Source organism: Cornus florida, unplaced genomic scaffold, assembly GCF_030987335.1.
Source record: "Cornus florida cultivar Cherokee Brave unplaced genomic scaffold, ASM3098733v1 CherokeeBrave_3.0.0_Hap2_Chr06, whole genome shotgun sequence".
In the NCBI taxonomy this organism is placed as follows: Eukaryota; Viridiplantae; Streptophyta; class Magnoliopsida; order Cornales; family Cornaceae; genus Cornus; species Cornus florida.
The window spans coordinates 92,259,679-92,284,028 of NW_026775576.1; the positions used below are offsets into that span (position 1 = coordinate 92,259,679).

General features: G+C 36.7%; 2 protein-coding genes and 1 pseudogene across 2 annotated transcripts; all 3 read right to left on the reverse strand.

Annotated features, from left to right (window-relative positions):
• Window positions 1-9,113: 9,113 nt before the first annotated feature.
• Window positions 9,114-11,778, reverse strand: LOC132314598 (probable folate-biopterin transporter 7; annotated as a pseudogene).
• A 3,398-nt stretch (window positions 11,779-15,176) lies between these two features.
• On the reverse strand, window positions 15,177-17,102 carry LOC132312904 (cytochrome P450 89A2-like). Its single transcript, XM_059811465.1, has one exon. It carries the CDS (start codon window positions 17,000-17,002, stop codon window positions 15,362-15,364), a length of 1,641 nt encoding a protein of 546 aa, XP_059667448.1. The 5' UTR covers window positions 17,003-17,102; the 3' UTR covers window positions 15,177-15,361.
• A 3,344-nt stretch (window positions 17,103-20,446) lies between these two features.
• Window positions 20,447-24,025, reverse strand: LOC132312905 (probable folate-biopterin transporter 7). Its single transcript, XM_059811466.1, has 2 exons — window positions 23,551-24,025; window positions 20,447-22,417 (listed from the first exon to the last, which is right to left on the reverse strand). The coding sequence occupies exons 1-2, from the start codon at window positions 23,825-23,827 to the stop codon at window positions 21,357-21,359; spliced, it is 1,338 nt and encodes a 445-aa protein (XP_059667449.1). The 5' UTR covers window positions 23,828-24,025; the 3' UTR covers window positions 20,447-21,356.
• Window positions 24,026-24,350: the final 325 nt, after the last annotated feature.

The following is a 24,350-nucleotide window of genomic DNA, read 5'->3' on the forward strand; positions in this document are numbered from 1 at the left end:
TAATCTAAACAATTAATTTATGGATTCAAAGGGGAAAAGTAGATAATAACTTGCCTTTTTGGATTTAAAATAAATCCGCCGGTCTGCGCGTAGTCAGGTAAAATCGCCTACACTGGTCCAAGCATCTTTCTCTTTCTCTTTTTCTTTCACTCTTATAAAATAGCTCACTAGAATTTGTACTTTGCTTCTAACTCCCTTTCTTTTCTTCTAAGGTAAGCTAGTTAATTTATATACAAAATATATAATATAAATATTACAAATATCTAATTTTTTTTTCATCTACTAACCATCTTCCCAACCATAAGGCTTCAATTCCACCCATAAACATTGATGAAATCCTATCCTAATCTCTAATTTCATCATGACATTGGTTTAATACTATTATTATTATTATAACTATTATTATTATTATTACTAATATTATTATTAATAAACTTTTATTATTATTATTATTATTATTATTATATTATTATTATTATTATTAAACTAATATAATTATTATTATTGTTATTACAAAATAATATATTATATCATCATAATACTTTATAACACAAATATAATACTCTAATTAACTAATATTGCTTAATTAAACATAATCAACAAATAAAATTAATTATAATAATACATGCACAATTAAATGAATAAATTTACTATTTTAACATACACAATTAATTTACATGCACCATTAAATGAACTTAATATAACAATGTAGCATGCACAATAATAGGTAAAGGAATCCACACATAATTGAATTTAAATAAACTAAACTCTTTAATTAATTACGGGGTATTACATTCTCCCCCCCTAATAACGGAATTTCGTCCCCGAAATTCACTACATACCTGTATTAAAAAGCTCTGGATACTTGGCACGGATAATATCTTCCCGTTCCCAAGTAGACTCTGTAGCACTATGATGACTCCACTGTACACGTACTAATGGAATAGTCTTCGTGCGCAGTATCTGATTCCTACGATCGAGAATACAGTAAGGTTGTTCCAAATAGGTTGCATCGGGTTGCAACTCAATTTCACCCACATCAATGTGTTGATATCGATTTCTTCCCGTAGAAATTTTCGCAGCATAGATACATGAAAAACATTATGTACCCTGAGCCAGACGATAAGCTACTGCCCCAATCCGATCTGTAATCATAAAAGGACCCACAAAACGAGGCGATAACTTACCCTTTGACCCAAACCGCATTACTCCCTTCATGGGAGAAACCTTAAGCAAAACCTGATCACCAACCTTAAACTCCAAAGCACGAGTTCGACGGTCAGCATAACTTTTCTGTCTGCTTTGAGCTGTACGCATCCGATCCCTAATGATAGCGATCTTTTCTGACGTGTCCTTCATAAATTCAGGACCCAAAAAGCTGTTCTCACTAACTCCAAGCCAACAGACAGGAGACCTACACGGTCTACCATACAAAGCCTCAAATAGTGCCATACCAATAGTTTTCTGATAACTATTGTTATAAGCAAACTCTGAAAGCGGCAAATATTCTTCCCAATTGCCCTTAAAATCAAGAACACATGCCCGCAACATGTCTTCTAAAATCTGATTAACTCGCTCAGTCTGTCCATCTGTTTGAGGATGATAAGCAGTGCTAAGATAAAGTTCTGTACCCAAAGCCTGCTGAAAGCTTCTCCAAAATCTTGATACAAACTTCGGATCTCTATCTGATACGATGGACAATGGTACGCCACGAAGTTTCACCATTTCTGCAATATACAGCTTAGCATACTGTTCTGACGTAAAGTTTGACCGAACAGGCAGAAAATGAGCGGACTTGGTCAATCTATCAACAATGACCCAAATAGAGTTGTGATTATGCTGTGAAGTAGGTAATCCCTCTATAAAGTCCATGGAAATACTCTCCCATTTCCACTCTGGTATGGGAAGTGGCTGTAACGATCCTGGCGGTCTCTGATGATCAATCTTAATCATCTGACAGGTGCTACATTTAGAGACAAAGATAGCTATATCTCTTTTCATGCCGGCCCACCAAAACTGGCGTTTCATGTCCTGATACATCTTGTCTCCCCTTGGATGTACAGAGAACTGAGAAGTGTGTGTCTCTCTCATCACAACATTTCTCAAATTGTCAGCTGAAGGCACAATTAAACGTCCCTTGTACCTCAATCCTCCATCAGTCCCTATAGAATAAAAAGGAACATCTCCGGAGGCTAACTCCGAAACCCGATCAATACACTGTTGATATGAGAGTTGCGCTTGAATGACCTGATGAATGATAGAAGGAGTTACTACCACACATGCCATAAAAGCGTCTGCTAACTCATCAACAGTCTTCAAAGCATCCCACTCTGTTGCAAACAAAGCTGAAAGGCTGACATAGGATCGGCGGCTGAGTGCGTCTGCTACAACATTCGCTTTCCCTGGATGATACTGTATAGAGAAGTGATAGTCTTTCACGAACTCCAACCATCTGCGCTGTCTCATATTCAGTTCCCTCTGTGTGAACAAATACTGTAGACTTTTATGATCGCTAAACAATCGAAATGTCTCCCCCAAAAGATAATGTCTCCAAATACGCAAGGCAAAAACCACTGCTGCGAGCTCTAGATCGTGAGTCGGGTAATTAAGCTCATGAGGCTTAAGCTTCCTAGACCCATAAGAAACTGGTCGCTCTTCTTGCATCAACACACAACCCAAACCCTTCAGAGAAGCGTCGGTAAATACTAAATACTCGATTCCACTCTGAGGTGTGGCTAAGACCGGTGCAGAAGTTAACTTACTCTTCAATTCAGCAAAAGCAGTCTGACAAGAATCATCCCATACAAATGGTACATTCTTCTTAGTCAGATGAGTAAGTGGACCCGCAATTTTAGAAAATCCCGAGATGAACCTGCGATAATACCCTGCCAATCCCAGAAAACTGCGAATCTCTGTCGGTGAGGTAGGCTGTCCCCACTCCATAACGGCCGCAACCTTGGCTGGATCTACTGCTAACCCTTCTTCTGACACTACATGACCCAGAAATTTGACCTCTTTCTGCCAAAATTCACACTTCTCAAACTTCGCAAACAACTGATGTTCTCGAAGTGTCTGCAATACTGTGCGTAAATGTCTGGCATGGTCCTTCTCCGACTTAGAGTAAACCAGAATATCATCAATGAAAACAATGACAAACTGATCTAAGTATTCTCTGAATACTCTATTCATCAAGTCCATAAAGACAGCTGGAGCGTTCGTTAAACCGAAAGGCATAACACGAAACTCATAAGATCCGTACCTCGTGAGAAATGCTGTCTTTGGAACATCTTGTTCTCTGACTCGTAGCTGATGATAACCAGACCTCAAATCGATCTTTGAGAAGTAAGTAGCTCCCTTCAACTGATCAAACAGGTCATCAATTCTGGGCAACGGGTACTTGTTGCGAACAGTGACCTTGTTCAGTTCTCTGTAATCAATACAAAGACGAAGAGATCCATCCTTCTTCTTGACAAACAGTACTGGTGCTCCCCATGGTGAAGTACTCCTGCGAATAAATCCCTGGCTGAGCAACTGTTGAATTTGATCTTTCAACTCTCGCATCTCCACTGGTGCCATTCTGTACGGCGCCTTAGCAATAGGCGTAGTGCCTGGAGCTAAATCAATAACGAAGTCTATCTCTCGACTCGGGGGCAAGCCTGGAATTTCCTGGAATACATCCTGGAATTCCTGTACTACCGGGATACTGTCAAGAGATATCGCAGTCGCTTCCTGTGAGTCCTCCTCAAGAACGAATAAATAAGTGCTAGGCCCTCTATCAGATTGTGGTACAACGAGAAGATACATCTCCTGTCCTGGTATAGAAAATACAATAGACTTTTCGTAACAGTTAACCTGAGCATGGTATTGAGATAACCAGTCCATCCCAAGTATAACATCATACGAATGCATATCTAACACTAACAAATTTGCAAGAAATCAAAGCCGGCCCATATCTAAAAATACACTCACTTTGGGCTTGAGCATGGGCTTAAGCATGATGAGCCTTATATGTCCTTATAATGTAGATATGTGTAGTGATAACGTGTACGCTTCTTATTGGAGGGAGTTTTTTCCCTCCACACCCAAGCTAGCCATGATCCACGCCGTCGACGTCGTGTCAGCGCCCGCGTTGAGAAATTCCCCGCACAAACTCACCATCTCATCGTCGTTAAGCTTCCTCTTCTCCTCCGGCAACTCCAGATCCAACAAAGTGTCGACGTAGGCCACCACACCACCACCGTACTCTTCTTTCCTCCGTTGTTTTTTGAGAGCAACTTCTACTGATCGGGCTCTGATAAGAGGGATCACTACAGCAACCTGATTTCGTCGCAGCCGTATCAGTTCTTTCCACCGATTCCGGAACACAATTTTCCCTATTGTGGGCCAGAAATTGAGTTTGTTAAATCGCACAAAACTCAGTAACAACTCTCTCTGAACTCTTTCAATTTCCTTAATTTGCTTTTCGTCAAGCTTGTCGCCGAAGCACATCAAGACCAGAAGACAGAACATGGCGTACTGAAAATGATCCACCACTATGACGGATTTCGATTCCGATTGCGATTTATTGAGGCGGTTAATTAGGATGGCGAGAACCCAGTTTCGCGCCGCCGAGTAATTCTTGACGCGGGAAGGGTGCAGTATCTCGGAAGTGAGATTGCGGCGGAGGCTGCGCCAAGTGGGGCCGTAGGCGGCGGAGCTGACGTTGTGTTGGTTGCTGTTGATGATCTTGCTGGTGGCCAGCGCCTTGGGGCGGTCGGAGAAGACGGCGCCGTTCTGGACGAGGAATTTGTGAGCGAGCGAGTGGTTTCCGACGAAGATGGCCGGCCGAGACCCTTTATGCACAGTGATGATGGGGCCGTACTTCTGCAGGAGATCTCTGATGACGGGTTCGAGCTCCAAAGGCGACTTTCGTAGCCATAGAAAGTTTCGGATGATTGAAAAAGTAGGGGTCCGGGAGGGAGCTTCATATTGTTGTTGGAAGAAGAAGAGAAGAGGAGGTTGAAGAAATATTTGAGGAGTGTGAGATGCATAGCGAGACGAGAATGATGAACCAAGTCTCCATTATTTGTGTGTAGAGACGGAGGAGATCTGATATATCCAAAATCCAAATAAAAGAAAAGGGCGTTGCACAACCAATGGGTCCCACAAGTTGGTGGATATAATACTTTTTTTCTTTTGTTTTACTGAACACAGGCCTGTCTCTTCTTCTTCTTCTTCTTTATTTATTTATTTATTTTTGACGTTTGAGAATATTTGGTGGCTATTTGCAGATTTGTAATCCTCCGGCACATTCCACCATGCGTGTGCAAGTTATGAAATTCATTTGATGCAACATTTGTGCTTGTCACAGAAGGCCCGTGTTTCGATTTTTAAATCAATTCCATCCTCACGGCTTGTGTCATCGCTCATCATGCGTGCGTAAGTTATGAAATTCATTCGATTAACATTAATGTACTGGCGGCACTTAAGCATGCTCTTTTTTCTTATTCCATTAATAATAAAATTTTCATTTTCACCCTCACTTCCACTAAGAATAAGAAGAAGAATATTTTATCTTCACCACTGTAGCAATCAGTACTCCATTTTTTTTGCTGACTAGTGCTTAACAAAGACTTTTACATAGTAATCAATAAATATAATCAAGAATTAGAATTTTTATTATTTTTAAAAAAAAAACTATACGAGTAAATGTTATTAACTGTAAGTGTATGGTAGATTTGAAGTGGTAAGGAGCAAAAAAAAAAAAAATTTATCTCTCCAAAAATGAGAAAATACAAAGAGAAATGATAGTACAAATAGTATTTTCATAATCCTAAAAATATCCTCAAGGATTAAATATACTCAACGATTAAAGAAGAAAATTATTATTCCATTCATATCTATCATCTATTTAAAAAGACATAATAATAATTTAGTTATTTTTTCTCTTCTTTTTTTTCCTTTTATCATATCCAAACAAAAATACTATTATTTCTTTTTTCTTCTACATGTTCAAACATAAATAGAGATTATTAATATCCTTCTAATACTATCCTTATCCAAACAGAGCCTAAGATGCCATAGTGGCGAACTAATCACCATTTGATTTGTCTTTTTTTATCACCATTACTCTTTCATTGGTTAGTCAACTATTCAAATCTCAATTTGGATCCCACCAAGTCTAGACCCGTTTGAAAATAGGTCATCTATTTGGGTCAGTCAAAAGCGTAAAATGAGGTATCAAAGCTGTCTCTTTCTACTGCTTGATGCTTTACCAAACATCATCCTAATATCATCAGATTTGACTAATTTGCACCAAGAGAAAGTGACAAGACGTTTTATGTTAAAATAATATTCTTAAGTTTGTTAAATAAATGAAATGAACCACATCAACTTTGACTTATTAATACATTTTGCAAAAGTGTTTGTGAAATAAGTGTCCTTAATTCAACAAAGAGCTTGACGTTTTGGGCAGATGAATTTGTAAATTACTAATATATATATATATATATATATATATTTATTTATGAACGTAATTCAACTGACTCCTTCACGTGTACATGACTTTTTCAATAAGCGAACTGATAAATTATAAAAATATATATTATATATTTTCAATCTCGAACTCATACACAAGTTTTGTAAGTTTCAACTGGAGCTCATAGTACTTGTAAATGTTTGTTGTTTTCATGTTTTTTTTTTTTTCTATTTTTTCTATTTTGATTTTCATATTGTTAGATAGTGATACACACACAAATATATAAGCTTTACATTACTATTTGTTTTTTGCTGCACTATTTTTAAGTGCTTTTAAGGTCTATTTGGTTAGATATAAATTGACAAAGGAAAGTGAGAGTGAAAAAAGTGAAAATTAGTTTTTCATGTCTTCGATTCGCATGAATTTTTTTTAAAGAAAATTATAAAATTTATCATTTTATGATTTTGTACAGTGTGAAACTTACCATAAAACAGGGGTAGAATTGGAATTTTATATATTTTTCTCAAGAAAGTAAAATTTTCGTGTTTTTTTTAATAGAAAATTTTTGTGGGAAAGTTAGGTGATTATAAAAAATTATTCTCACAAAATTTTCTTATAATCCGATCCCTTAAAACCAAACTAGGCCGTGGTAATTAGTTAGCCAAATTCTAAAGTTCATCTGATAAAACTCTTAATGGTGAAGAAGAACAACTAATGTTTTGGGCCATTTTACAAAGTCTTGTTGGGAATTTAAGTAAAATTTTGTGTAAGCAACGTAGACCCAACATCCACTTCTTATTATTAGATAGTGCTCATAAATCTCATAATAGGTACCCTAAGATTCATAATGAACTTCAATGGGAGCTTCGTGTTGATCTAGTCGCCATCGGAGCCACAAAGGACTATCTAAATGGATTCTTTTCTCCCAATAAACTCCAATTGCATCATAGGAATTGCAAAAAAAAAGAGTTCTTTGTTCAAACCCATGTTTTATTCAAAAATTTAAGTAGGATTAATTACATGTTAAGCCAAGCCATCTTCTCTCGAGGAGGGTGTATAAAAGACCAGTCACCTTCTAAATATGTGTCGAAAATATCTCAAGGATAAGCTCACACTAACCCCAAAATATCGCAAGGATAAGCTCACACTAACCTGAAAATATCGTATGCATAAGCTCACACTAACTAGTCAATTTGGGATCCAATTTGAGATTTTCCTTGGAATGTAGCGGGAAAGAATTGGAATGTAATAAAGAATATCGATTCATACAGAAGAAAATGTTCTCTATTAATTCAAACACTATACCTATGAAATAGGGATAAAGGAATAGGAAAAACAGAATACACGTACTATTTTGAAAAGAAGATATCATAATATCTGAACTAATGCTACAAATTTTTTCTTACCTAATAGAATAGTGATCAATTTTTTTGCCCCATAAGAAGTGATTTGATTTTTCACAATGTCCATATAAGCTCCTAAGATGTTATGTGAGAAAGTTAAGCTTCTTTGACCCTTCGATCCAGTTGAGTGTCTTCTCAAATAATATAGTCTTTTAAGTTCTAGAAGAATAGATGGTGAGAGAAAAAAATTGATGGTTAACTTGTGATAAGACAAAGCAAGTGTCATGTTATTAGAGTGCTTAGGTTGTTCTCGGTATGTAGGAGAATGTGTTCGAACATTGCACCTTCCCTCTTTTAACAACTAACTTCTTACGTTCTTGCCTTTAAATAAATAAATAAAAACTTGTATTAATAGGAGAGGTTTGACCAGATGTGAAAGAAGAACAAAGCATGTGCCTATGTAGTCATGTTTAAGGGGGCAAGAAAAAAAGATAAAAGTTCAAAGAAGCTGAATTGAAGAGGAAGGCACATAAAAGAGAATTTTGGAGAGTGAAGAATAAAAGATGCTAATATTACAAATTACACGTGTACCTTGAAGTAATGATCTTGCGTTCTGAAAGAAAAAAGTATTTCATATGCACAACAAATACAACACAAAAATTAGTACGGGAGAGGATCTGGTTCTTGCCGGTTGATGAGGTCATATTCTCTGCAATATAAAACCTACAATTTAGGTGTTTGATCAAAATGAATTTAAACACCTTGTTTGGAAGTTGTTGAGAGAGGAAGATAGAGCTGGAAGGACTGACTCTCTCTTGCAAGACCAAACTTCAAATTGTGATTTCATGGTTAGTAGTAGCCGCCCAACATTGCCAATGTTCAACTCATCGACCTCATAAACAAAGTCTGCAACCAATTCAAACAATTCTTTGATGTATACCTTAGAATCAACATATAGAATACCCTATATATTCAGTCCAAATGCCCTGGGAGCACCACCTCTCAGAGTATCATATTCACTCCAAAATAAGGCGAACATTTCTCGTTTCTCTTACCAGCCTCATCTATGATCAGCCTTACCATCAAGCATGAAAGTTGTGCTGTGATTTTTTTTCCCACAAAGTGAAAAAACCAGCGAGTCACAACTTGCTTTGATATGTCCAATCCAATGTCTCTCTGTACCACAAGGTTATGATGAATAAGAACAGTGACTTAAAACATAACATAAAAGAAATATTATACAAAGACTCTGGAGAACACAACACTACTGAAATACTTATCTAATGATATAAAAATATAACAATTAATCTAGAGAACAAAAAAAATTTGAGTAACAAATTCACTTCCTTCAAAGTGGAGCTGCTACTGCCAGCATAACTAGTGCTCTCAGTTTTCCTTCCTTTTGGTTTTTGGTTTCACATCATCATGGATACACGAGGACCAATAGAGCGGTAGAAGTGTGCATGCTGCCTGTATAATGAGACCATGAGGCAAACCCGAAAAATTGTTTCCCGTAACACCAACAATTGATGCAAGTGCAATGCCAAAATATCCGCTCACTATCATTGTAAGAGCAATGACAGACATGAGAAATGCCATTAGAGACCCCTCACGGCCTGGTGGGCAGAGCTGTGCGATGAGAACACTGAATGGGAGAATCTTAAAGAAGTACAGAACCTCTAAAAGGCCTGAGAAAACCACGACGTAGAGCGAGTCTGGTACCCCCATTTTTTGATACGCCCCTTTCACAAATAGAACATCCGAAACCATGAAAACAGCCATGGTGGCCTGAATAGCTGAGATCAGTTTCCTTGGCGGGATTGACTTTAGATGCCGATTATAATCAACACCCCACAGAAGCATTGCTACCTGCCCAAACACCTTAGAAATCCCCAAGACTGATGATTCAATTTTCAAGTGCTGCGTTTGATAGAAGAACATGGTGCCTGTCAGGGCTGGAATTATGGCATAAGATGCTGCAAACCAGGTTATTGAGTTGGCAACTTCAGGTTTTCGTAATGCAACTAGAAGCTGAGAAAGCTGCTTTCTGTTCCCGACATCGGATGCACTCTTTGGGAGTTTAAGAGAGCTTTCGCGTATGGATCGAAATTGTTACGAGAAATTGGATAGCAAGGAGGATGTCATACCAGAGGAACATAGCTTGGGTGGGGAATCGGTCAATGACAAGACCACCTAACAGATTTCCCAGGACTCCACCGATGGACAAAGCCATCCAAACAAATGATTGGAGCTCACCAGAGGAAGAGGATTGTGAATTCTTGGAAGAGGAAGTCGGCGGTTTTCCAGTCTCTGCAACAATTGCATCGTATGCAACCTCAACTATTGAGGCACCAAGATTCCCAAGGAGGAGATATATGGTGATTGTGAAGAATGTGATGCTTGATTGAGGAAGCAATGCAATAGCAAGCCATGACACGGCTTGTAATAAAGCTGCGTTGTTGTAGAAGTAGAATATATTACCAAAATGTAAAGCTTGATATGCCAAAAAAAAAAACCACCACCATTTTAAGCTAATACACTAATGAGATGTCTTCAACCTCACCGGGACCCTTTTATCTATAATGATTTTACTGAGCTGGAGAAGGTGTCTCTAAACACCACCAAAATAATATAATAAAAATAAGATTAAATTTTTCATGACCAAGAACAGTGAGTTGCAGATTCTCTACACTAGCATGCTTAAACTACTATCAAGGTAATTGTGGCGTGGTTTAAAAGAAGCATGCACAAAACCACTTTCCACCATTCTTCAATACATTTTCATATTTACTTTGTTTTAACGTAAAGAATACATATTGAAGGTAAAGGGTAAATCCAAGCGCCCGAGACTCTCGTCAATTGCGATGTTTGAGGAGGGTCAGATATACACAATCTTACCTCTAGCATGGAGAGAGTTTGTTTTGTATTTTTTTTTTTTTTAATGCTTATTGTACTTGCTTTTTCTTTTCTTCTTTTGAAAATTTCATTTTTTTTGCACTTACTTTCTTGTAATTAAATATTTGAGGCTTGAATACTTAACATTTTAAGATGAGAACCAACCTATATTGGACATGTTCTCCTCCTGCTCAAACCCACCTATTCCATTTGTCAAGTCTATTAGAGAAATAGCCAATCACAAGCAATTGTGTCAACATTTTATTTATGCGGACCTCATGTGATTGGTTGAAATTATATCGTTTTGAATTATTTAGAACTCCTAACAAATAACCCATAAATAAATGATAACTGTATGGATGTGATTGTTTAGATCAAAGTATATATCTCAAAATAGATTAAAACAATTTTACAATCCTAGGCATGACATCCATATGCATTATTATTATTTATTTATTTGTTTATTTTATTAATGAAGGGATGGAAAAGACAGTGAGTGAAGCCGAGAGAAAGGTTAAGATCAATTAACATACGTGGAACTTACTACAACAAGAAGGTTGAGATCAATAGTCAATACATATGGGGTGAGGTTTACTACATCACGAATTGTTCTCCAAAATCAAATGAAAAATGATATTTTAACTGACGCCTCTGGCCGATAACTTTGATAGAAATTATGTGGCATGTAGTAGTGAACGATCCGGTTGGGGTTGCCCGCGGTTGGAGGGTTCAATTTGAGACTCAAAAATATACAGTGGAAGAAGTCTGTTGCATTTTTAATAATTAAAGGGGTTAGTTGCAAATTTCATCTTACAGGAAATCTATTTACATTTAACCCTGTCATATAATGACTTGTCTTTCGATTTTCAAAGTCCCTTTGCTGTTCTAACATTGACAACTCAAACACGACAACAATGAGGTCTAGCACTAGGACTCTACACATACAAAGACTATCAAATCATCATTAATGGTTTGATGTGCAGTACATGATTTATTCAACATTTAGCCTACAAAGTCCTCTTTACTGTTCAACTCAAACATGGACTTTGAACTTCTAATTTTGCAGTAATCAATAACAGCCATGTAGACTTTTTGTTTTTCATTTCAACATTTTAACATGGGTCCGGTGTTAATATGGAGATTGCCGGACAGATATGGGTTTTGCCGAGGCTTGAGAGCTCACCGTTGCTTGAGGGCTCGTCGGATTGAGCTTAGTCGTGGTTGCTTCGAGCTACGCGGTTGGGTCAGTTGAAATTAGGTCCGGTGTTGCTCTGCTCTGGTTTTGATCTTCCTGAACTTCCTCTCTCGTCCTCGTTTAAGCTTTCCCGGTTGTCAATGGAGCATACACTGTTGGTCTATATATATACATATATATGTATACATATTTAGGCCATAGACACCACAAAAGGGAAAGTCTGAAAAATACCTATGTGATTTTTAATTTGTGCGAATTATACCTTTTTAGTTAGATTTGATTATAGAAATTCATACTAAATATAAAAATGTGCGATTAAGCACTTTCTGTGAAAATTTCGATAGAAATTGGACGTCTAGATATAAAAATGTGCAATTAAGTACCTTCGGTGAAAATTTTCATAGAAATTAGACGTAAGTTGGTCATGTGCATGGCATATGGGTTTTGAACTTCTGATTATTTTAGATTTTGTAGTTTGTAGTTAGAGAGAGGGGGGAGGGTAAGTTCACAGTTGAGAACGGGAATAGAGATGGAGGCGATTGGGGAGGCTGAAATGATTTGCCCTAAAAAAAATTATATAAAAAATATCATAAAAATTTTCACCAAATAGGATTTAGTTTGCAAAACAAGAATTATAAACCTTGATTAGTTGATTTAGAAAAAAAATTAAAACAAAACACATACATACAAGTTTGCAGTTGCAGAGAAAGAGGGGGGTGTAGACACTAAATTTTATGGACTTTTGTTTTGACAAATTGACCCATTAAATATGGGTCTCATGTTTAATTAAATTATTTAATTGGCTCAAACTTGATCCAATTAAATTATTTAATTAGCCCAATCCAGACGATTAAATAAAAATAATAATTATTCCTAATAAAATATATTTGGAATAATTATTTTATAGATAATTATCACTATATAACTGTAAAATTTTGATGAAGAACGGCACGATTTGATGTGTTTATTAAATTATTTTATAAATAAGCACGGGGAGGGTAAGTTCAGAGTTGAGAACGAGAATAGAGATGGAGGCGATTGGGGAGGCTGAAATGATTTGCCCTAAAAAAAATTATATAAAAAAGATCATAAAAAATTTCACCAAATAGGATTTAGTTTGCAAAACAAGAATTATAAACCTTGATTAGTTGATTTAGAAAAAAAATTAAAACAAAACCCATACATACAAGTTTGCAGTTGCAAAGAAAGAGGGGGGTGTAAACACTAAAATTTTATGGACTTTTGTTTTGACAAATTGACCCATTAAATATGGGTCTCATGTTTAATTAAATTATTTAATTGGCTCAAATTTGATCCACTTAAATTATTTAATTAGCCCAATCCAAATGATTAAATAAAAAAAATAAATATTCCTAATAAAATATATTTAGAATAATTATTTTATAGATAATTATTACAATATAACCGGTCCGGCCAGTTATAATTTTGTCCTTATCAGAAGAGGACACGTGTCATTATCCTATTAATCTAAGAAGCCTATAAATAGAGGCTTGAAGGAAGGAGAAGGGGTCCAGAAATTCAGAGATTTAAAAATCAAGAAGGTCTAAAAGTTGAGAGACTCGGAAATTCAGAGGCCAGAAATCCCAGAGAGAAATAATGAAGCTCTACCAAACTGAAGGCGAAGAGCAATAAGCACATCAAATCGTGCCGTTCTTCATCAAAATTCCACGGTGATCAACAACAAGCACATCCGAAGTCGTGCCGTTCTTCATCAAATTCAACAAATTCTTTCTGAAGGCGAAGAACAACAAGCACATTCAAAGCCGTGTCGTTCTTCCTCAAATTCAATAAAGAACAACAAGCACATCAAAATCGTGTCGTTCTTTCCCCGCGATTCAACAAGTTCAAAGAATCATCAAACAACACTGTTCGAGATCAAGCTTCGTTAGCCCTCGATCAGAAATCATCAGCGATCTTCTTCAACTACAAATACTTGAAGAAGATTTTCAACAACTTGATTCAAGATCAAGCTCCAAAAGCCTTTGAATCCAACCAACAAAGGAGATCGAATCAGAGGACCTTATTTTTTGTAAATAATATTATAGAGGATTGTACTCCAATTTTTCCAAATTAATAAAATATTATTTTGTTCCCTATGGGTTGAGAGACAGTGGCTGAAGTTTGCGAATGGCGAACCTGAACTGCAACAGCGGGCGATGGCAACTGAAAGATATGGGTTTTGATTTTTTGAATAATCTGAAATGATATGCCGATATGAGTTTTGATATAGGTAATAGGTTTTGAACTTTTGATTCTTGCAGACAGATAGATAAACTGAAATATATGGGTTTTGTACTTCTGATTCTTGTAGATTTTGTAGTTTGCAGTTGCACAGGGAGAGAGGGCAACTTCAGAGTGGAGAGCGAGAATAGAGATGGAGTATTGATGGAGGGTTATTTTAGTCTTTTCTTATTTTTTGCTATTTTATTATTATTTTTAAATCATGGATAAAGGGCTATTTTAGTCTTTTTGTAGCTCTGGTATCGGTCAACGCCCAAAAGACACTAATCCGCACCATTTTTAAAATATAACCGAGGTGAACAAATAATGGAGGATTATACGCACTATACCGATATCATTAAGGGGTGTAAAGGTACAAGAGCCCACCACAAGTTCAAACTTGTTTCGCTGCCGGGCACTTTGACGTCGCCGTCAGACCAACATCCGCCATTCTATTCATCCATGTTTGCTACCAATTCTGTTATTTTTATTCTTGTTCGCAGGTTCTATCCATCCGCGCTTCTCACCGTTCAGACCTTCATGATCGGTTCATCCATGTTCGCTGTCAGTATCAAAGCTCTCTTTTGGGTCTAGCTCACTAATTAAGTATAGACCCCAGACCCATCTTTCCTTGCTCGCCGAACAATCCCGCCGCCCTCTTCACCACCGTTCAGTCGCTTCATCCGTCAGTTCAATCTCACCGTTCAGCTTGCCGTATCTCGTCATTTCTTACAGGTAAAACAGCTTATAGACCGGCGAGGGTGGGCCACAGTCAGAACTTGAAGTGAAAGTGTTGATGCATCAGCCACTCAGATTCTACCTAGAAGATCGGTCTAAATTATCTACACCTGAGTATCGCGGCCCGATCCAAATTCTTTGTTATCCATTATTAAAAATAATATACTTATTATCATTTTAATTATTAATTTGGATCAACAACACAAGAACACAGTTATTTTTAATTACTAAATAATAAATAATAAAATACATATCCACTTATTTATTGGTTAATTATCAAATCTGATTTGATAATTAAAAGAAAAAATTTAATAATTAAAAAATAACTTGCTCATTCATGTGTTATTAAATTATGATTCAAAAGTCATAACCCCTTATACATAGAATTACACCGGAAGAAGAAAGAAGACAAGTTGGATGCGACATATAACATAATATTAAATTAAGAGACAATGAATATTTTTTAATTTAAAATAATAACTACCATTAATGTTATTTCGTCCTTGGAGAGAGATGAACCCGTAATGGATTCTTCATCACAATAGTGAACGCTCGCTTCTCGGATAGATCAACATCACCTTCATCACCAGCCGTCCATTTGAAATACCAAATCAAATTAGCAACAAAATACTCCAAATGAAGCAAAGCCAAACCCGACGCGGGGCAAATCCTCCTTCCAGCTCCAAATGGCATCATCCTGATTTCTCTGCTCCCAGTTATGTCAAAACCACCAGCTTCTCCTCCAACCACGGCCTCTTTATCAGCACCACTGCCATTCCCGCCATTTCCATTAACAATAGTAGAAGTCAAGAATCTCTCTGGTTTGAACTCCTTGGGATCATCCCATACTTCAGAGTCCCACCCCATCTCGGCCACCATGAAATTGATGGTGGCATTCTTCGGCACCACGAACCCTTCTAACTCAGTGTCCTCCGTCACCGAGTGAGGCAATACGAAGTGCGCCGGCGGGTGACGCCTCAGTCCTTCCAACACCACCGCTTTCAAGTATGGCATCCTCTGCAAATCCTCCTCCTTTATCACTGTCAACCCCACCTCCTCATCCGATGGTGGCCGCGGTGGCGGTGATCCCGCGACTCCGGTGACCTCTTCATAAAGCTTGGCCTGAACATCTGGGTACTTCACCAAGCTAGCCATGATCCACTGCAACGCCGTCGAACTCGTGTCAGTGCCCGCGTTGAGAAATTCCCCGCACAGACTCACCATCTCGTCGTCGTTAAGCTTCCTCTTCTCCTCCGGCAACTCCAGATCCATCAAAGTGTCGACGTACGCCACCACACCACCACCGTACTCTTCTTTCCGTTGTTGTTTCTTGAGAGCAACTTCTACTGACCGGGCTCTGATCAGAGGGATCAATACAGCTTCCCGATTTTGTCGCAGCCGTATCAGTTCTTTCCACCGATTCCGGAACAAAATTTTTCCGATGGTCGGCCAGAAATTGAGTATGTTAAATCGGTCAAAACTCAGTAACAGCTCTCGCTGAACTCTTTCAATTTCTTTGATTTGCTTTTCCTCAAGCTTGTCGCCGAAGCACATCAAGACCAGAAGACAGAACATGGCGTACTGAAAATGATCCACCACTATCACGGATTTCGATTCCGACCGCGATTTGTTGAGGCGGTTAATAAGGATGGCGAGAACCCAGTTTCGCGCCGCCGAGTAATTCTTGACGCGGGAAGGGTGGAGTATCTCGGAAGTGAGGTTGCGGCGGAGGGTGCGCCAATTGGGGCCGTAGGCGGCGGAGCTGACGTTGTGTTGGTTGCTGTTGATGATCTTGCTGGTGGCCAGCGCCTTGGGGCGATCGGAGAAGACGGCGCCGTTCTGGACGAGGGCTTTGTGGGCGAGCGAGTGGTTGCCGACTAAGATGACCGGCCGAGACCCTATATGCAGAGTGATGATGGGACCGTACTTTTGCCGGAGATCTTTGAGGACGGGTTCGATCTCCGAAAACGACTTCCGTAGCCATAGAAATTTTCCGATGATCGGAAAAATAAAGGGTCCCGGCGGAAGCTTCTTTTTGTTGTAGGAAGAAGATAAAGAGAAGAGGAGGTTGAAGAAAGATTTGATCAGTGCTGAGATGCATAGGGAGACGACGATGATGAACCAGGTCTCCATGATTATTATTTTCAACCGTGTGTGGGTAGGTGGGTGTGGGGTGTTTAATTATTATGCGTGTATAATATAAATAGAGGATATCTGGCCTCTTTGTAAGGTTCTGTTTGCAAGGGTTTAAAAAAAAAAAAAAAAAAAAGAGACCTCTTTTAAATCCAAAATTCAAATAAAAGGAAAGGGCCGTGAGGCCCACACTGTTGCACAATTGATGGGTCCCACAAGCTGGTGGATATAATATATTTTTTTCTTTTGTTTTCCTGAACACAGAACTGACTCTTCCTCTTTACTTTTTGATGTTTAACCAAAATTCAATGAACTTCATCATCTGTGACTGTATGGTGTCTATTTGCAGATTTGTAATCCTCCGGCTCATTCCATCATGTGTGCGCGCAACATATGAAATTCATTTGATGCAACATTTGTGCTTGTCACAGAAGGCCCGTGTTTCCATTTTTAAATCAATTCCATCCTCACGATGTGTGTTAAGTTATGAAATTCATTTGATACAATATTTGTGATTTGAGTCAATGGTTGCTTGGATTGGATTTCTTAATTTAATGAATTTAATAATTTATTCAATTCTATTTATTTAATACTGAAATACAAATTATTTTATTCAACTTAACCTAATCAGTTTAGGAACAATTCAATTAGTATGTATTAAAATTGGGACAAGTAATCACACCATCCTATGTCCTAGTTCCAATTTGTATAAATATATTGTATATAAGTTATGTGAATAACAAATTGAAAGAGGCAGAGATATGGAAGTTAAGACTAGAGTTATTTAGATAGCATTCACACACAATTTTGACAAAGATATAAGAGTTAAGATTAGAATTATGTAAATAATGTTAATAAGCAATTTTTGCTTACACACTCGATTTCAAACGTCTCTCATCTTTTTTTAGAATGGAAAGAAGTTACCCTCTTCCCCTTAAACACGCTCTTTTTCCTTATTTCATTAATAATAAAGAATTCCATTTTCACCCTCACTCCAGCTAAGAAGAAGAACAGTTTATCTTCACCACTGTACCAATCAGTACTCCATTTTTTTTGGTGACTAGTGTTTATCAAAGACTTTTGCATAGTAATCCATAAATATAATTAAGAATTAGGATTTTTATTATTTTCTAAAAAAATTATACGAGTAAATATTATTAATTGTAAGGGTACTTTTGGATATGGTAGATTTGAAGGGGTAGGGAGATAAAAGAAAAGAAAAAAAAAAAAGGATTGTGAGAGTGTGTTTGGTTGGTTAAAAATGAAATAAAAGAAAGGATAGAGAGAGATAGGGAGAGATATTCTTCTTTATCCCACATTTTCTATCTCTTAAAAAATGAAAAGATAAGGAAAGAAATGATAGTGTAATAGTATTTTCATAATCTTGAAAATGCCTTCAACGATTAAAATTAAAAAATTATTATTTCACTCATATTTAATCTATTTAAAAAGATAATAGTAATTTGGTTGTTATTTTTTCTCTTCTTTTCTCCCCTCTATCATATCAGAATAAAAATATCATTATTTTTTTTTTTTTTTCTATTTATTCAAACATAAATAGATATTATTACTATCCATTCTTTTTATCTAATAACTAATACTATCCTTTTCCCAACACAGCCTAAGATAATAATGGTGAACTAATCACCATTTGATTTGTCTTTTTTATCAAGATTACTCTTTCATTGGTTAAGTCAACCATTCAAATCTCAATTTGGATCCCACCAAGTCTAGACCCGTTTGAAAATAGATAATCTAGGTATCAATGCTGTCTCTTTCTACTGCTTGATGTTTTACCAAACATCATCCTACTATCATCAGACTTGATTAATTTGCAACAAGAGAAAGTAACAAGAGGTTTTATGCTAAAATAATATTTTTAAGTTTGTTAAATAAATGAAATGAGCCACATCAACTTTGACTTATTATTACCTTTTGCGAAAGTGTGTGAAATAAGTGTCCCTAATTCAACAAAGAGCATAAATTTTTCTGTAGATGAATTTGTAAATTACTAATATATATATATAATCTCAATCTCAATCTCATACTGAAGTTTCAACCGAATCTTATATAAACTTGTAAATATTTATGAACATAAGTGTTCCTAATTCAACTGATTCATTCATGTGTACATGACCTTTTCAATAGATGAACTTATAAATTATAAAAATATATATTATATCTTTTCAATCTCGATCTCATACTCAAATTTTGTAAGTTTCCACTAAAGCTCATGTGAACTTGTAAATGTTTGTTGTTTTCTTTTTTGTTTTTTTTTTTTTTTTTGTTTTGAAATTTTGGTTTTCATGTTGCTAGATAGTGATACGAACACAAATATATAAGCTTTATATTACTATTTGTTTTCTGCTGCACTATTTTTAAGTGCTTTAGGGTGTATTTGGTTAGATAGAAATTGACAATGGAAAGTGAGAGTGAAAGAAACCAAAATTAGTTTTCCATGTATTCGATTAGCATGAATTTTTTTGAAGAAAATTATGAAAAGTTATCATTTTGTGGTTTTGTATGGTGTGAAACTTACCATAAAAGAGGGTTACAATTGAAATTTCATATATTTTTCTCAAAAAAATAAAATTTTTGTGTGTTTTTTTATAAGAAAATTTTACTAAAAAGTTTTGTGATTATAAAAAATTACTCTCACAAAATTTTCCTTTTCCTATAATCCAAACCCTTAAAACCAAACAAAGCCTTAGACAGTAATTAGTTAGCCAAATTAGAGTTCATCTGATAAAACCAATTTTTTTTTTTATTTGTTTTTGAGGGAGAGTGTTTTGGGCCATTTTACAAAGTATTGTCGGGAGTTTAAGTAAAATTTTGTGCTACCACCGTAGACCCAACATCCAGGTTCAAACCCAAGTTTTATTCAAAAATTTGTCGTAATCTAGCATCGATTCATACAGAAGAAAAGATTCTCTATTGATTCAAACACTGGAACTATGGAATAGGGATAGAGGAAGAGAAAAAACCGAATACATATACTATTTTGAAAAGAAGAGATCATAACATTTGAACTAATGGTACAAATTCCTTTTTACCTGTTAGAATGGTGATCAGATTTTTTGCCCCATAAGAAGTGATTTGATTTTTCACAATGTCTTTATAAGCTTCTAAGATGTTACATGAGAGAGCTAAGCTTCTTTGATCCTATTGAGTTTCGTCTCAAATAATGTAGTCTTTTAAGTTCTGCAAGAATTGATGGTGAGAGAAAAAAAATTGATGCTTAACTAATACAAAGCAAGTGCAATGTTGTTCGAGTGATTAAGTTGTTCATATTCGAGCCTTGCACCCTCCCTCTTTTAACAACTAATCCGTAACATTTTTGCCTTTAAATAAATAAAAAAACTTGTATTAATAGGAGACATTTGACCAGATGTGAAAGAAGAACAAAGCATGTGCCTATGTAGTCGTGTTTAAGGGAGCAAGAAAGAAGGATAAAAGTTCAAAGAAACTGAATTGAAGAGGAAGGCGCATAACAGAGAATTTTGGAGAGTGAAGAATAAAAGATGCTAATATTACAATTTACACCTGTGCTTATGAAGTAATGATGTTGCATTCGTGGAATAATGATGTTGCATTCTGGAAGAAAAAAGTACTTCATATGCACAACAAATACAACACAAAAATTATTACGGGAGAGGATCTGGTTCTTGCCGGTTGATGAGGTCATATTCTCTGCAATACAAATGAATTTAACACCTTGTTTGGAAGTTGTTGAGAGAGGAAGACAGAGAAAGGACTGACTCTCTCTTGCAAGACCAAACTTCAAATTGTGATTTTATGGTTAGCAGTCGCAGCCCAACATTGCCAATGTTCAACTCATCGACCTCATAAACCAAGTCTGCAACCAGTTCAAACAATTCTTTGATGTATACCTTAGAATCAGATTCCAAGCTCATAAACATATAGAATACCCTATATATTCAGTCCAGATGCCTGGGAGCACCACCTCTCAGAAAATCATATTCACTCCAAAATAACGCAGCCATTTCTCGTTTCTCTTACCAGCCTCATCTATGATCAGCCTTACCATCAAGCATGAAAGTTGTGCTGTGATTTTTTTTCCCACAATGTGAAAAAGCCAGAGAGTCACAACTTGCTTTGATATGTCCAATCCAATGTCTCTGTGTACCACAAGGTTTTGATGAATAAGAACAGTGAGTTCAACCATAACATAGAAGTCATATTATACAAAGACTATGGAGAACACAACACTATTGAAATACTTATCTAATGATATAAAAATATAACAATTAATCTAGAGAACAAAAAAAAAAAATTGAGTAAAAAATTCACTTCCTTCAAAGTGGAGCTGCTACTGCCAGTATAACTAGTGCTCTCAGTTTTCCTTCCTTTTGGTTTTTGGTTTCGCATCATCATGGATACATGAGGACCAATAGAGCGGTAGAAGTGTGCATGCTGCCTGTATAATGAGACCATGAGGCAAACCCGAAAAATTGTTTCCCGTCACACCAACAATTGATGCAAGTGCAACGCCAAAATATCCGCTCACTATCATTGCAAGAGCAATGGCAGACATGAGAAATGCCATTAGAGACCCCTCACAGCCTGGTGGGCAGAGCTGTGCAATGAGAACACTGAATGGGAGAATCTTAAAGAAGTACAGAACCTCTAAAAAGCCTGAGAAAACCACGACATAGAGCGAGTCTGGTACCCCCATTTTTTGATACGCCCCTTTCACAAATAGAACATCCGAAACCATGAAAACAGCCATGGTGGCCTGAATAGCTGAGATCAGTTTCCTTGGCGGGATTGACTTTAGATGCCGATTATAAGCAACACCCCACAGAAGCATTGCCACCTGCCCAAACACCTTAGAAATCCCCAAGACTGATGATTCAATTTTCAAGTGCTGCGTTTGATAGAAGAACATGGTGCCTGTCAGGGCTGGAATTATGGCATAAGATGCTGCAAACCAGGTTATTGAGTTGGCAACTTCAGGTTTTTGTAATGCAACTAGAAGCTGAGAAAGCTGCTTTCTGATCCCGACATCGGATGCACTCTTTGGGAGTTTAAGAGAGCTTTCATGTATGGAAATTGTTACGAGAAATTGGATAGCAAGGAGGATGCCATAACAGAGGAACATAGCTTGGGCGGAGAATCGGTCAATGACAAGACCACCTAATAGATTTCCCAGGACTCCACCAATGGACAAAGCCATCCAAACAAATGATTGGAGCTCACCAGAGGAAGAGGATTGTGAATTCTTAGAAGAGGAAGTCGACGGCTTTCCAGTCTCTGCAACAATTGCATCGTTTGCAACCTCAACTATTGAGGCACCAAGATTCCCAAGGAGGAGATATATGGTGATTGTGAAGAATGACATGCTTGATTGAGGAAGCAATGCAATAGCAAGCCATGACACGGCTTGTAATAAAGCTGCGTTGATGTAGAAGTAGAATATATTAGCAAAATGTAAAGCTTGATGTGCCAAAAAAAGTACAACACCATTTTAAGCTAATACACTAATGAGATGTCTTCAACCTCACCGGGACCCTCTTTATCTTTAATGATTCTACTGAGCTGGAGAAGGTGTCTCTAAACACCACCAAAATAATATAATAAAAATAAGATTAAATTTTTCATGACCAAGAACAGTGAGTTGCAGATTCTCTACACTAGCATGCTTAAACTACTATCAAGGTAACTGTGGCTTGGTTTAAAAGAAGCATGCACAAAACCACTCTCCACCATTCTTCAATACATTTTCGTGTTTACTCTGTTTTAATGTAAAGAATACAGATTAAAGGTCACTATATTATCCTGGCATTCTTTATGCATTATAATTACGTTACCTCGAATTAATAAAGGGCAAACCCAACGCACGAGGCTCTCGCCAATTGTGGTGTTTGGGGAGGGTCAGATATACACCGTCCTACCTCTAGCATGCAGAGAGGCTGTTTCTTTGTTTTGAACCCGTGAAACATTGGGCCAACGGGGGGCCTCCATTTTTAATATGACTAGTATTTCAAGAAAACCTAACTAGGCCTCCATTTTTAATATGACTAGTATTTCAAGAAAACCTAACTAAAATCTTCAATAAATTTGGTCTGGTCTGTAACTCTAAAAACAGTACAAAAAATTCTCCTAGGTTCACTTTTCGGAAAACTTTTTAGTGAATTATAAAAGATTGTTAACTGAGAACACTTTTTTTTTTTTTTTTCGTTTTAAGAGGCTTTTGAGAACGGTTTTCAGAGTTACAAACCATGCAGATATCCATAAAATATATATGTAACCATAAATCCCAAAAAAAAATTCTCTGTTTAGCATGGAAGGGGGAGGAATCAAAAATCTTATTGGAGTTTTGATAATTTTTCTTCAACATGACTAAAAAAAATGAAAATAGCAGGAATTCACATGGAATATCAAAAGAACTTTGCAATAATCTTAATAGATCCAAACAACAAATCAATTAGCCTAAACCAAAACAAAGATCAAGTTTAAACGAATATGAATTACTTAATGAATGAGAATTGGGAACTGATAATAGAGAAAGAAATAGGGTTTGATACCTCCAATGGCAAGGTAAGGAATGCGGTGCTGTCCAGCAATGTAAAAGGAATCGGAGATGAGACCGTAGATGGGTTTGGCAACCATTGGCAGATTGGCGGAGTTCTGAAGCAGTTGGAGCGTGGCCGGATCCACTTTCAGACCATCTTTCAGAAAGAAAATCACAGCCATCCATGGGAAGCACCTTAACCCTTGTACCCAAAATCCTAATCCCAGCACCACCTTCCGCATCCCACCACTGCCACTCCAATCACTCCTCGGCCGCCCAGACGATACCATTTCTGTTTCTTCACCGCCACCGCACCACCACCACTAGTACTGGGTGAAGCGGATTTTCTCTCTTTCTCTTGTAGTTGTAGGTTGTAGGTAGGTAACAATCAACCTAGATCCACGTTTACATGTACATATTCACATATATATATATATATAACAATCAACCTAGATCCACGTTTACATATAGATATATATATATATATATATATATATATATATAACAAACCGTAAGAATTGGGAAATTCCTATTACTGATTAAATCCAAATTGGGTTATAGATCGGTGGAAATTCCTATTACTGATTATATATATATTAGGAAATAATTGAAGGAAAGGGAAAGGACACGTGGTCCATCCATAGAAGTCAATCATGTGATTTGTAATTATTCATTAAACTTTTTTTTTCTTCCTTTATAAGTTACTTTATATTACTCGTAGTATTAATTAATTAATTAATTAATTAATTATAAAGCAGCATCCCTGTTAGCTTTGCTTAACGTAATAATGTAAAGGATTTTTTTTTTTTTTTC